Source organism: Takifugu rubripes, chromosome 17 (genome assembly GCF_901000725.2).
Source record: "Takifugu rubripes chromosome 17, fTakRub1.2, whole genome shotgun sequence".
Lineage (NCBI taxonomy): Eukaryota > Metazoa > Chordata > Actinopteri > Tetraodontiformes > Tetraodontidae > Takifugu > Takifugu rubripes.
Window position 1 is genome coordinate 8,503,983 of NC_042301.1, and position 15,198 is coordinate 8,519,180.

The 15,198-nt window shown below is 43.2% G+C and overlaps 2 protein-coding genes across 15 annotated transcripts in view; both read right to left on the bottom strand.

Annotated features, from left to right (window-relative positions):
- eml6 (EMAP like 6) overlaps nt 1–11,476 on the bottom strand; it is a 29,463-nt gene extending 17,987 nt beyond the window's left edge. For 2 of the 10 annotated variants that reach the window (XM_029850479.1, XM_029850477.1), the window contains exons 1-7: nt 11,182–11,257; nt 4,059–4,172; nt 3,000–3,842; nt 1,513–1,672; nt 1,344–1,442; nt 382–450; nt 125–310 (exon numbers count right to left, since the gene is read on the bottom strand). In XM_029850479.1, the coding sequence (XP_029706339.1) occupies nt 125–310; nt 382–450; nt 1,344–1,442; nt 1,513–1,672; nt 3,000–3,196 (711 nt within the window). In that variant the 5' untranslated portion in view covers nt 3,197–3,842; nt 4,059–4,172; nt 11,182–11,257. Of the gene's footprint in view, nt 1–124; nt 311–381; nt 451–1,343; nt 1,443–1,512; nt 1,673–1,897; nt 1,921–2,999; nt 3,985–4,058; nt 4,173–11,181 lie in introns of those variants that run through there. The other 8 variants (XM_029850484.1, XR_003891497.1, XM_029850481.1 and 5 more) reach the window with 8 other exon arrangements.
- Nucleotides 11,477–14,026: 2,550 nt separating this feature from the next.
- LOC101067271 (spectrin beta chain, non-erythrocytic 1) overlaps nt 14,027–15,198 on the bottom strand; it is a 30,909-nt gene continuing 29,737 nt past the window's right edge. For 4 of the 5 annotated variants that reach the window (XM_011612693.2, XM_011612695.2, XM_011612694.2 and 1 more), the window contains 2 exons: nt 15,151–15,193; nt 14,027–15,080 (listed from right to left, as the gene is read on the bottom strand). In XM_011612693.2, the coding sequence (XP_011610995.2) occupies nt 14,874–15,080; nt 15,151–15,193 (250 nt within the window). In that variant the 3' untranslated portion in view covers nt 14,027–14,873. The remainder of the gene's footprint in view (nt 15,081–15,150; nt 15,194–15,198) is intronic. The other variant, XM_029850730.1, reaches the window with a different exon arrangement.

Here is a 15,198-nt window from a genome sequence, read left to right on the forward strand (position 1 = left end):
ATCACTGTGGAGAACCCTGAAGGGCACAGCTGGAAGACTGACTGGATTCCATATGGAAACCAGCATAAACACACTGGGTATGTGGGTCTGCACCGCACCGCTCTGAAGGTTCTTAAGGACTCACCCCATGTGCTGCCTGTACCGTCCTGATCAGAGTGATCCCTCGCCACACATAAACATCTCCATTCAAAGCTCCAGAGTAGGTCAACTCATCTTTAGCAGCAGAGACACACAGGATGGTCTGCAGATCTCCCATCTTCCCAAAGACGCCTCGCTTTGGACTCAGAGCATTTCCACACAGAGTCCAGAACTGCACACAGGACAGACATGACAGGAAAAGTTCACGAATGGCCAAGGTGACATTAAGACTTCCTGCCTCACCTTAATGTGTTTGACTCCACAGCTGATGAGACGGCCAACCTGGAATGGATCCCAGTTTACATCAAAGATCTGTGGACAGGAAATTGGATGAGGACGTCTCATCAGCCTGTTCTGTCACATTGACTGTGTGAGGGTGTGTATGTGTGGGGGGGTGTCTGTTCATGGGTTTCAGTGTGCATGTGTGTGTGTGTGTTAGGGAGAAAAGGATCAGTTTTTTCCCCGTGCTGTGGCCTTCAGAGAAATGGAAGCTTCAGTTTACTTGCTGCAAGGGCAACCCACATGTCTGCAGTGTGAGCTACAAAGTGTGAGCCTTGATAAGGTTTATTTTATATTAGCACACGAACATGTAAGATTACAATAAGCGTAAGTGTAAGCGTCACATGATAAAGTGTCACATGATAAAACAAAGCATGATATATACAAAAGGAACATATAAGAAAATGGGGGATGGAGTGTTACAGGATGGTCAGGTTGTCCCTTTCTATACTGAGGCGATAGAACATCAGTTAAAGCAGGTCACAGAGTTCTGCACAGGAGTGATAATAAGCGGTTGCAGCATTGCTATATGAACAGTTTGAACCTAAAAGTGTGTCAGTCAGTGCATCTGGGGAAGAGTGTGTGGGTGTGTATGAGTGTGTGCGGGTGTGTGTGGATGTCAGTCTGTGTGTGTGGGTGTGTGTATGGGTGTCAGTGTGTGTGTGTGTGCAGGGGGGGGCATGTGTATGGGTGTCTGTGTGTGTAGGTGTGTGGGAGTGTTAATGTGTGTGTGGGTGGGGGGTGTTGGAGTCAGTGTGTGTGGGTGTCAGTGCGAGTGAGGGTGTTGGTGGGTGTGTGTGTGTGTGTGTGTGTGTGTGTCGGTGTGTGGGTGTGGGTGTGTTTGTATAGTTTGCAGTGGGGACCATCAGAGTCTGTCTCAGAGTCCATACACAAAGGCAGACAAACATCACTAAACTTTCTCATACCCTATCTGAGTGTCCTGTTGCTGTGGCAACAACCCGTCCTCGCCTCCAGTCCCACACTGCCAGTGTGTTCTTGGCATCGAGACCAACTGACACCAACCGCTGGGGAACACAGAAAAAGTGTGTGGGCAGAGCCTTGCAACACTAACACCATGTTAAAGGTGCGTCTCACCTGTCCTTCTGCATCAAAGGCCAGACAGGCAACTCCATGGGTGTGGACGTCCCTCAGGATGGACACCGTCTGCATCCCATAAGTGTCCCAGATACAGATGAATGGGTCTTTTCCTACCTGACCAGTGGCCACCTGGACCTTGTCTGGATGGATGGCCAGACTGAAACACAAACGGGTGAGAAGGGGATCTCTCCTAAATTACAACTTCCTGTTTACAAGTTTCAACAACAACAAAAAAAATTCATGTTTTAACAAAAATAAAACATGGCTGAGTTTGACATTTAAACATGGTTCTGCACAAGAAATGATGTCACACTGCCATGTCTTGTGTTGTTTTATGTTTTAAAGGCGGAATTCTTGCTAAACGAAAGGATATAGAACCTACATAGATGCCTCACTTCACTTTCTCTGGGTCCCCGGATGGTCAGAGAGTTGAGAAGGAGCCACTAGACAGGAGAAGACTCCGCCCATTTCATCTAAGAGATGAGCATCAGACCAAATCCATCCACTCCCTGAAGAATAAAGACCTGCTTTGATTGGATGGATCCATCAGAAACATCATGGGGTTCGGTAACTAGGAGATTAAGGCCGTCCTGATCCTTCACTGTGTCCACCATCTTCATAATAGTCTCCCACCAAGGTTGCTCTTTTGATTAGTCACTGCTGCGCCTCCCCAAGTTCAGGACCAACAGACTGGGGAACTCATTCATCCCCCGAGCCATCAGGCTGTTCAACTCCTCACAGGGGGGGAGGAGGGCCAACAGGAGAACTGGAACATTTTTATAGTTTTATATTTATATTCATATTCTATTTTTTATTTATTATATTTTATTTATTTTATTATATTTTTATTATCTTTAATAGGTTTAATGGGGTGTAATGGCGGTGGGAAATTTTGTAGATGCTTGTAGATCTTTGGAGATGCTAATTTCCCTGGTGGACACCCCCTAAAGGGATCAATAAAGTACTCTTGAATCTTGAATTACAGTAACCAACATTTTAACGGTTGCATGTGGAGAGAAAGCTATGACATAATGAAGAGATGATTAGAAGATGATGAGATCTCTATTTATCCAGCTGTCCCTCCTGGATGTGCATCCAGTCATCTTGCTCCAGCTGTTCAAGGATTCCCTTAGCTTGTAGTTTTCAGAGACGTGCACACCCAGATGTACTGGAAAATGGCCTCAGCACATGGCTTTCTGGGGAGAAGCTATCAACCAGGTCATCTCATAATAAAACACTGGACTGGGAGTGCTTTGAAAACGTTCTCCATGTCCTCAAATGGCTTACAGAAACCAGGATATAGCATAAAGATGTCAACCCTTATATAATCACTATAATTAACTAAATTCAATATCATTGACACCGCAGAATAGTTTGAAGTCCCCCTCTAGGTCCTGTTAGGCTGCGGACTTTGTTAAGTGTCTTGTTCCATTTTAATTATGTTCCACATGTTCCTACCGTATTATCAACTTTTTTGTCCTTACCTGATGATATCATCATTGTGTCCCAGGTAGAACTTCTGGGTGTGGTCTCGGGTATTGTAAACCACGCCCACTCCGGCTACAAAGTACACCACCTCTTTTCCCGCAGTGTAGTACAGGTTATTCCGACACTGGTGGCCCCTGTATCCATGGATCCACTCCAGCCTTAGCTGGCAGCGTGGCGCCGTCTTATCGGACATGTCGGTTTAGAACCAGAACATCAGAGGGCCACAAAGAAGCGCAGCAACCAGGAAATGTGAGGAGCGCTCAGATTTTGCATCTGACGGACAAACCTTAGCAGTACCGCCAACGGGAGTCCTTGTGATGGGATGGCAGCAGGAATTTCACGGGAATCTGAGCCATTCTTTTAAATTGGGGGCAGATGTTTGATTGTCCAGAGAAGGGACATTCCTGATCTTATACAGGGCGAAGAAACAAACCTGTGTCCATCATCAGAACCATTTCAGCTGGTTTGGATGTGAAGATGATGTCTATCGAGTTAGAACGTGCAGAGAACACTGGCAGCGGCAAAAGAACCGTGTTTAATCACAGGTCCTGTTCGTCAGCAGTCAAATTGGGAAAATTACAGAACGTGTTCAGCGTCTTTTCGGGAGAACTCCGAGGAACCAAAAATGTGACCCGGGTTAATTAAATTAAACTGTAAATAATCCTCAAATGATTTGTGTTCGAGTTGCAGAGACGCAAAATCCCCCCGTCGTTTCCATCTGAAATCCGGAGAGTACAGCAGCGTTGCCGGTCGGGTCCGCCTCCCACAGCAGAGAGCATCCGGCCCTCACCTGCCTCGGAACCCAGGCCAGGAGACCCACACCCGATTCAGCCAGAATCCTCCAAAACGAAAGAAGTGAAGGAATACTGGGATATTAACGGGAATTCCAGGAATCACTGACCGTGTAGATTACAAGCAATTCTACTTCCTGTAAGCATTTTCAAAATAAACGACCGGCAAGACTCCAACGTCTGTTCTAAAATGTTCCTTTTAAGAAACACATTTTTAAAAAAGAACCTATTCATACGTAAACTAAAAAATATGCTGAAAGCTACCTTGGAAATGTTCCGGGAATATCAGCTGGGAATGATGACATTTCCATTCCTGCCCCGGGTAGAGGATCCGGGTAAATGGAGAAAAGCAGAAGTGCTTCTATTAAAGGTTCCGTACTATCAAACACAAATGCAAACAAAAATGTATTCAGTTAAAGCAGAACCATTCCGTGCGAATTATTATTTAATGATTATTTTAAAAAGAAGACATGTCCAAAATTTCTGTAGTTAACTTCAGTTTCCGGTTATAAGCAAATAAAAGCGAATTTCTTTAATTACATGTATTTGTTTCTGTTGTTTTTTTTTTGTTTGGGGGGTAAAAAGAACAGGTTGTTGCGCCTATATTGTGTAATTTTATACTGAAAATCCAATTAGCCGCTTCCGGCTAACCAGCGCGAGCTGCAGGCTCGCTGAACGTCAGGTCAGGTGCGGTTTTATAGGCGTGGAAACACTACGTGACCCCTCGGTATGATGGGAGTTGTAGTTGCAACGTTATTCTGTTTTTATCTATTGACAAATGTTTAGAAAAAAACAGCATCTTCTATTGTTGTACCGGATACGAACGGGCAGCGACGTCAACAATGCAATGGTATGTTACAGAAGACATAACAAAAATAAGTAAAATGAGGAAAATAAATACATTAATAAATATTTAAGTAACCACAGTTATTTAAATATAGAACCTTGAGAACTTCATTCAATTTTTCTCCTTTGCTAAGTTCTAACGTTTCATGGCATTTGACTTCATTTTAGCCATGAAAAGCAACCAAAAAAGGCGGATATTTGGTCTTGTTTTCAAGAGACAGTTCTTAAAGATGTTTGTGACAACGGTGATAATAGTAAATGCCAGGTTATTTGCTGGATCTTTCACACATTGTGTCAAATTAAATACTTTCTTTTGTTAGATTAGAGTTCTAAACAACAACAATACTCCTCAAGTTTCCTGGTGGTGAGCTCTTAAAATAATACTGCAGTTTCTGCCACCGTCCTCACTGTCCTGCATGATTTTAGCTGTTTATTGTTCTCAGACCAACTTGGCCCTTTGTTACTGTCAGTTCTTGAAGAATCACTTTCACTTAAGACCTTACCTCTAACTACGGTATGCATCAGGCAGTTATTTCTGTAATTATCAAAAAAGGGAAAAATCCCCTTGAGCGTAATTCATTTCACTCAACTCCACTCCTTAACACTGAGGCAAAAATACTCGCCAAAGTTCTGGCACATCAAATGGAGGGTGTTCTTCCTTCCACTATCTCACTGGACCAAACAAGCTTTATCAAGAATCATTACTCCTTTTTCAATATTAGATGCTGTTTTAACATCCTTTATAGCCATCTCCACCAGGTGTGCCCAAGTCCTTTCACTTGATGCTGAAAAGGCATTTGACCGGGTGGAACTATCTTTTCAGCACAGTGGAAAAGTTTTGATTTGGCCATATGTTCATATCATGGATTAGATTATTATATACATATCTAATGGCTGGTGTTCATACTAATAATAATTTATCCTCTTTCTTTAAGATTCAACATGACACAAGGCAGGGATGTCCCTTATCACCATTCCTTTTCGCGATGTGAGGGTGAAGTTTTGATCACCCGCGCTGTTCGTTCACCAGACTCAGATCAACCACGCAAACAACAGGAGTTCCTTGCAAGGGAGAGCTGAGCAGCAGTTCAAGCTTCCTCTGTCAACTCCGTTCGTCTGCTGCTCGCTCACCTCTTTTATTTGGTGCACACAGGATTTATGTCAATCTGACCTCACGATTCCTTCTCTTCCTATCTTTACGACTTCCTCGTGTCCTTGAACATGGTACCTCTCAGTGCTGGGTACACAACAGCTCCAATACTTGATTCAAACACTCATACATTCCTTTTCTTAAACTCTCCTTAAACACTCTAAATCTACTCACTATAGCATTGAAACGATAATAGTAATAACAACAATAATTCTTCTCACAGCGACTGCAATGGAAACTCTAGGTTCAGCGCTGAGGCAAAAAACTGACATCAAAAGAATCCAACAATCAGGGGAGGACCATAAAGTCTCACTTGATGATACGCTACTATATATTTCACATCCCTCTCGAGTCTTCCTAAGCTATTAATAGGTCTTGCTGACAGAATTTGGTAAAGTATCTGGCTACAAGGTAAATATTCAGAAAAGTGAGCTGCTGCCTGTTGGCACTAGCAACAATGACATATCCTTAAATACACTTCCCTTTAAACTTTGTCCCAAAAAATTGAAATACCTTGGCATATGGGTTACAGACAAACATAAAGATCTCTATGCTGCTAATTATCAGCCCCTATTATCGAGTCTGAATCAAAACATTGAACAATGGGATCTCCTGCCTCTCTCTTTGGGTGGAAGAATTAATATAGTAAAAGATGAACATGCTGCCTACATTTTTATATATACACTGCTAAAAAAAAATAGAGGAACACTTCAAAAACACATCATATCTAAACGGGGGGAAAATGATCTTGAATATCTTTCCTGATAAAAAGTAGGTGATGTATTAGTAACAAAATGATGCCGCATAATTTGATAAAAATGAAAATAATCACCCTATAGAGGAGGGAAAATCAAACATTGTCAAAATGTCATTGTAGCAACCCAAAATGATTCTCAGTAGTTTGTGTGGCCCCCACGTGCTTGTACACATGCCTGACAATGTTGGGGCATGCTCCTAATGAGACAACGAATAGTGTCCTGGGGGTTTTCCTCCCAGATCTGGACCAAGGCATCACTGAGCTCCTGGACAGTCTGAGGATCAATCTGGCGACACAGGATGGACCTAAACATAATGTCCCAGAGGTGTTCTATTGGGTGTAGGTCAGATGAACGTGGGGGACACTCAATGGTATCAATTCCTTCATCCTCCAGGAACTGCCTGCATACTCTAGCCACATGAGGTCGGGCATTGTCGTGGACCAGGAGGAACCCAGGTCCCACTGCACCAGCGTAGGTTCTTACAATGGGTCCAAGGATTTCATCCGGATACCTAATAGCAGTCAGGGTGCCCTTATCTAACCTGTAGAGGTCTGTGCGTCCTTCCAGGGATATACCTCCCCAGACTGTAACTGACCCACTACCAAACCAGTTATGCTGAATGATGTTGCAGGCAGCATAATGTTCTCTGCGGCTTCTCCAGACCATTTAATTTCTGTCGCATGTGCTCAGGTTGAACCTGCTCTCATCGGTGAAGAGTACAGGGTGCCAGTGGCATAGTTGCCAATTCTGGTGGTCTATGGTAAATGCCAATCGAGCTCTACGGTGCCAGGCAGTGAGCAAAGGGGCCACTACAGGACGCCGGGCCCTCAGGCCACCCTCATGGAACCTGTTTCTGATTGTTTGGTCAGAAACATTCACACCAGTGTCCTGCAGGAGGTCATTTCGTAGGGCTCTGGCAGTGCTCATCCTGTTCCTCCTTGAACAAAGGAGCATATACCGATCATGCTGAGGGTTTAAGGACCTTCTATCAATCAATCAATCAATCTTTATTTATATAGCGTCTTTTACAATCAAAATTGTTTCAAGGCGCTTTCCAGAATCCCAGGGCCTGACCCCAGACAAGCAACAGTGGCAAGGAAAAACTCCCCTTTAACAGGAAGAAACCTTGAGCAGGACCAGGCTCATGTAGGGGGACCCTCCTGCTGATGGCCGGCTACGTAGAGAGAGGAGAATGGGGGAGGACAGGTAGAGGATAGAATGGAGAGGAGAGGAGAGGAGAGGAGAGGAGAGGAGAGGAGAGGAGAGGAGAGGAAACCATGACCCAGTGGGGTGACAGAGGCCTGTCAGGTGATCATGCTTCTGGACCCCGGCAGCCTTGGCCTATAGAAGCATAGCTAAGATGTTAACCTAATGATTGGACGAACCCTTAAGTATGATAATTTGTCTGTCTATGATCATTTGTCTATCTATGATAATAACTGGAACTACAGAATTAGTAACAATAAGCTTTTTCAAAGAGGTAGGTTTTAAGTCTGATCTTAAAAATAGAGATGGAGTCAGCCTCCCGTACCTGGACAGAGAGCTGGTTCCATAGCAGGGGGGCCTGGTAGCTAAATGCTCGGCCCCCCATTCTACCCCTAGAAACTCTGGGGACCACAAGTAGACCAGCATTCTGAGAGCGGAGCGGTCTATTGGGCTGGTAAGGTGTCACTAGCTCCTCCAGGTAGGAACTAGGCCTCTGAGGACCTTGTAGGTCAAAAGAAGGGTTTTAAAAATTATTCTAAATTTAACAGGCAGCCAATGAAGAGATGCCAGTACAGGAGTTATGTGATCTCTTTTGTCAATACCTGTCAGAACTCTGGCTGCAGCATTTTGGATCACCTGGAGGCTTCTTAAAGAGTTGTTTGGACACCCTGATAATAAAGAATTACAATAGTCCAGCCTGGAAGTAACAAATGCATGGACTAGCTTTTCAGCATCATGCCGCATCAGTAGTTTCCTGATCTTTGTGATGTTACTCAGGTGAAAAAAGGCACTTCTAGAGACTAATTTAATGTCAGAGTTGAAGGACAGATTTTGTTCAAAAGTCACTCCAAGATTCCTCACAGAGAGACTAGATGTTAATGAGATACCATCTAGAGTGATCATGTGATCTAATCTATCCCTGAGAGGTTCAGGACCAAACACTATGACCTCAGTTTTTCCTGCGTTAAGGAGGAGGAAATTTGAAGACATCCAGGTCTTTATGTCTTTAAGACAGGTCTGAAGCTTCACTAACTTCTGTCTCCTCTGGTTTCATGGTTAAATAAAGCTGAGTGTCATCAGCATAACAATGAAAATTTATCCCATGCTGCCGAATAATGTTCTCTAAGGGAAGCATGTACAAGGTGAAGAGGATTGGTCCAAGTACAGAACCTTGAGGAACTCCATGGCTAACCCTACTGTATGAGGAGGGAGCACCATGGACATGAGCAAACTGGTATCTATCAGATAAATATGATCTAAACCAGTCTAGTGCTGTCCCTTTAATGCCAATCACATGTTCCAGTCTCTGTAACAGGATGCTGTGATCAACTGCATCAAAAGCAGCATTGAGATCCAGCAGAACCAGCATAGAAACCAGTCCATGATCTGAAGCTATAAGAAGATCATTAGTAACTTTAAGAAGTTCTGTTTCTGTGCTGTGATGAGCTCTAAAGCCTGACTGAAACATCTCAAACAAGATGTTTCTCTGCCGGTGCTCCAGTAACTGAGTCACCACTACCTTCTATAGAAGTTTAGAGATAAAAGGAAGGTTGGATATCAGCCTATAGTTTGCTAAGACATCAGGGTCCAGTGATGGTTTTTTAAGCAACGGCTTAATCACTGCCACCTTGTAGGACCGGGGTACATAACCCGTCACTAAAGAACAATTGATTTGGTCCAGAAGATCTGCCTATCGTTGGTAAAACATCCTTCAACAGTGTGCTCGGATGGGATCTAAAAGACACGTGGTGGTCTTGGATTTCTGAATTAGCGATGATGCCTCAGAAAAATATATAGGGGTGAAGGAGTTTAAGGGCTCGTTGGAGAAGTTGTTGGTCCAGTTGTTGGGATGGCCTAGTTAGCTTTTTCTCTGATAGCTAGAACTTTATCAGTGAAGAAGCTCATGAAGTCTAAGAGAAGGGATACGTGGATCTAAAACACTGTGACTCTTGGTTAATTTGGCCACAGTGCTGAAAAGAAACCATGGGTTGTTCTTATTTTCCTCAATTAAAGAAGAAAAATAAGCTGTTCTAGCCTTACGAAGGGCCTTTTTGTAAACTAATAGACAGTCTTTCCAGGCTACATGATAGCTGTCTATTTTACAAGAATACCACTTCCTTTCTAGTCTGCGCGCTTTCTGCTTGAGGGTCCTGATATGTGAATTGTACCAGGGAGCACACCACCTCTGATTTACTATTTTCTTTTTTAGGGGGGCAACAGAATCAAGCGTGATTCTCAGTGAGGTTGCTCCACCTTCAGCAACAGAGTCAACCTCAGCAGGGCTAAGATTATAATGATTGATCCCTCTGGAAACACACCGTGGTCTTGGGATCAACGCAGGGATCGCTTCCTTAAACTTAGTTACAGCATTATCTGAAAGACATCAGCTATAGTAAGACTGTGTTCTGAGGATAGAAGAATCCTTAATCATAAATGTAAAAGTGATCAAAGAATGGTCTGACAGGAGTGGGTTCTGTGGGAACACTGACACATGTTCTACCTCAACACCATAAGTCAGAACTCGATCAAGGGTGTGGTTGAAGCTATGAGTTGGTTGGTTTATCTGCTGGACGAAACCAACTGACTCAAGTAATGAGATTAAGCCATTTTTTAAGCTGTCATTTATATTGTCTACATGGATATTAAAGTCTCCAATGATAATAACTTTGTCCGTTCTAAGGACCAAGTCAGATAAGAAATCAGAGAACTCAGATAGGAACTCTGAATGTGGCCCAGCAGGGGGCCGATATACAACTACAACAAAAGTGGCTTTTCTGCCTTCCAGTTCAGATGGGTGATGCCAAGAGTCAGGCTTTCAAATGAACTGGAGCCATGTTTTGGTCTAGGATTAATTAATAACTTGGAGTGATAGATTGCTGCCACTCCCCCTCCTCGACCAGTAACACGTGGAATATGATAATCAAAATGGGTAGGAGTAGTAAATTCATTTAAGCTAACATACATACCTCTATAGTGTTAAATATATTATTGTTGGTGGATGAGGGTTCTATGGAAGCAGCAGAGAGGTGTGCAAGACTACAACTCTGCATTCTAGTCTGGCTCCTGGATTGTCAAGTCACTTTGGGTCTAATAAAATTCTCCAAATTACTAGAAATAAGAGGCGCACCATCCCGTGTGGGATGGACACCGTCTCTCCTGATCAGACCAGGTTTTCCCCAAAAAGTGCTCCAATTGTCTATAAAGGCCACCTGGTTTTCGGGGCACCACCGTGACAACCAGCAAAGCGACGACATGCGACTAAACATTTCATCGCTGGCCAGATTGGGAGGGGACCAGAGAATGCTACGGAGTCCGACATCGTTTTTGCGTAGTTGCACACCGACTCTGTTAATTTTAGTGACCTCCGACTGACGAAGCCGGGTGTCGTTTGCGCCGACGTGAATAACTTTACCAAATTTACATTTACCTCTCGCCAGGAGCTTTAGATTGGCTTCTGTGTCGCCCGCTCTGGCCCCCGGAATGCATTTAACTATCACGTAGCGCAAAACAGTCGCCAGTTACCAGGGTCGGTTTCTCAGCGGGTGTGTCGCTGAGTGGGGAAAAACGGTTAGCTACGGGAAGCGGTTGTTGGTGCACCATGGGCCTTTGTTTTGGGCTACGCTTCCTGCGAACCGTCACCCAGCCGCCCTGGCTAGCCGGCTGCTACAGCTAGCGGTCCAGCTGTAGCTACGCTAGGCGGCTCCGCAGCAGCTAGCTTCTCCTGGCTACCTGACGCAACTCCAGCTAACTCCAAGCTGAGGAACCGCGTCTCAAGCTCACCAAGTCTCGCCTCCATAGCCGTAAATAAACTACACTTTCTGCACCTAGTCCCTTCACTGAAGGAGGCAGAGGAGTAACTCAACATTTGACACTGAACAAAGACACCGGGTGAACAGATGGTGAGGCCATGCTAATGCTAATAGTCGGCGGAGCCCTGTATTTGTTTAATATGGGTTATTTCTCACTGTTATCAGGCGACTAGAATGTCCCAAGTGTTCAAATTTTAAGTAAAGTTAATACAACACACCAAGTGTTCAATTTTAAGTTAAGTGAATACAACACACCGTGCACAGTGCAACCAACGAACGCTTGAGAAGACAGGAAGTGACGCAATACGCTACCCAATCAGTAAATGCCATGGTTCTACGGCCCTGTTCAGCTCTCCTGGAGTAACTACCCGTCTCCTGGAATCTCCTCCCTGCTATTGAGACTGTACTGGGAGACACAGCAAACCTTCTTGCAACGGCACGTATTGATGTGCCATCCTGGAGGAGTTGGACTACTTGTGCAACCACTGTGGCGTCCAGGTACCGCACCATGCTATCAACAGAGATGTTGATCCAAGCCAAATGAATAGCTACAGCAGTAGAAAGTCAGTCAGTAAAAAATCAGCCAAAAGACATGAGGAGGGAAAATATCAGTGGCATCAACCTGGAAAGCCATTCCTGTTTTGGGGCCATCTCATTGTTGCCCCTCTGATGCACCTGTTCTTGATTTCATTAACAACAAAGCAGCAGAAACTGATTAACAATCCCCTCTGCTACTTAACTGACCAGATCAATATCCCAGAAGTTTAACTTAGGTTGCTATACTCTGATTAAAAAATGTTCCTCTAATTTTTTTGAGCAATGTATATGATTGCCTTCCGGTCTTTTTAACTAAATATTTCTTCACCAAATAAATAATCAGATATCAAGTTTCATTTGGAACAAAAAAAAAAGCCCCAGAATAAAAGAAGTCAGAGACCTCGTTCAATGGAAAGGATGGTACTCCCTAATTTCTTGTATTATTATTGGGCAGTAAATAATAGAGTAATGTTATGTAATGGACGGGCAACGATGATGACAACATTGCCGCTCAATGGCTGAATCTTGAGAGGTCATCTGCAATTTCCATCTCTTTAAAAGCCCTACTGTGTTCCACGTTACCATCCACACAGCCTCATTTCTAACTTTACTTCTAATCCTTTTGTTGTGCACTATGTTAAGATTTGGAACCAGTTTAGAAGATCCTTCTTGCTTAGAGATTTATCTCAGGCCACACCAATTGCGAAAAACTGTATGTTTACTCATTAATAGATGAGGTCTTTGTTGGCCGGTCCAGAAGAGGTATAGCTTGACTGTCTGATCTGTATATTGATGGCAATTTTGCCTCCTTTGAACAGTTGGTACAGAAATATATAACCAGGTCACATTTTTACAGATACCTGAAACTTAGGAATTTTCCATTCACAAACTTAAAATGTTTTCCATTGTGTCTCCCAACCTGTCTATTAGATTCAATTTTCGATTGTAAACTATTTAGAAAACGAACTGTTTGAATGGTATATGAAACGTATTCACAACTCACAACTTTATCTCTTTAGACTTCCTGAAGAATATGTGGCTGACATATTTAAATGAAGCAATCACAGATGACATGGCACAAAATAATACAGGAAATATACTCATCTTCCATTTGCCTTAGACATTCAGTTCAAGATTGTACACCAACTCCATTGGTCTAAAGTTAGACTTTCCAAAATCAAACCTGACATAGATCCCATTTGTGATCAATGTGGAAAAGATCCAGCTACTCTCTTACACATGTTTTGGACATGTTCAAAGCTTTGCACTTTTTGGCAATCCATTTTCGATACCTTTTCTAAGATTTTTGGGAAAGAATTGGCACCGTCTCCATCCATTGCACTTTTTAGTGCAGCGCAGATGGGCTCCCAACTTGAGATAAAGGAAAAAACATTGCCGACCTTCTGTTCTCTATTAGCTAGGAGGCTTATATTTTTGAAATGGAAGGACCTAACAACTCCAGAATACAGTCACCGGATTACAATCAGGGATACAATCAGGGGATCTACTAGGAAATTTTATAATATTTAGCAGCCTTTCTAAACATTTGTTGAGGATATGGAAGCAGGCAACATAGTATTGTAAATTCCTACCATTATTTGTTGCCATTTCCTCTTCACTTGGCTATGTCAATTATGTATTTAGAGCTCTGTAATTTAAACTCTTCCCACTACAAGTCTGTTTTGTTTTTCTGTGGAGGATGGGTGGAAGGGATCTACTGTTCTGTTTTGTTGGATTTATATTAGGTTGTGAACTGTAAATGAAAAAAAATAAATATATAAATATTTTTTGATAAAAAAAAAAACATGTTAGCTTAACTCGTACCTTTGTCACAGTAAAAATACACTGCAGCATCTGAACAACCTGTCTGTTGTTGCAGAGTTAACGATTATTAATGCATTAGGCTAATGATTACACATCAAGGGGTCAAAGTTTAAAAGTTTTAATGGTATCCGACATTTAACAGACAGCGTTAGAGTCTACAGGTGCACTATACATGAGAAAAAGCATGTTTAAATATTCTTCATTCCTACAGATGGAAGTTCTGATTGTGCAGCAAGAAGGCATTAGCGTCCACACACCTCGGTTACAGCATCCATACAGTGATGAGAGCAACACGAGTATTAAAGCGCAATGACAAGCAAGCGGCTTTCATCATTTAGAGGTCTCATCTCTGGTGTGTTCCCAGCATGCAAGTGGATGTTTGGACATCACACATCTTCTCAAGCTGATTGGCTGATTTCAAAACTGAAAAGGTACAAAATAACACCATTGGTCCAATTTCTGAGCAGCAACAATAGAAGCCATCGTGTACGATGCCACAAAGACAAAAACAACCCAACAGTGTGGTCGCCATGACAACAGCAGCTGGGGTTAGGTTGTGATGTAACCAGAGGAGTTGTCAGACGCACATTAGGAGGAAATGCTTTGAATTTTTTTTTTTTTCTAGCCTCCAGGTGATATTTCATATTTCGAAATATGAAATATCACATTTCATAGAAAAAAGGCTTGGCCAACAGAAATTTGGATGGAATAGTGCCGATTACAAGGTTTCTTCATAGCTTTGAGCAGCTTTATTTGATGATTCCATTTGAGGGATCTGCTAACTGTGATGATCAAACCACAAATAATAAATTCTGAACTGGTGTCATGCACTTTTCTCTACCTGGTCTGTCTGACTTAGCGAGCTGTCTGGACAGACATGCTAGTAGAAAAGACTGTAGAGTAGCTAAAAGCTAAAGACCACCTTTCAGTTATACGAGGCTGCTCTTCTTCACTGCTTCTTCTTGCTGAACAGACTGAAGCGTTTCTCCTTCTCCTTCTCTTTTTCCTTCTCTCTCTTCCCAGGACTTGATTCTGAGGCCAAAGTCACAGCCGGCGGCATCGTCTGAGCGCGGCCCAATGGCGGCGTGTTGGGGCTACTGCCGTGGTCCCCGGAGGCAGTGTTCAGGATTGCCTGGATCCAGGAGCTCATCTCCTCCTGCAGGGTGCCACATTAGTAAAGACAGCAGAAACAACTGAGAAAGTTGTTGTCACAGATGGAAACATACCTCATCTTTGGCTTGGAACAAGTACTCGTTTCCATCGGTGAGTCTGAA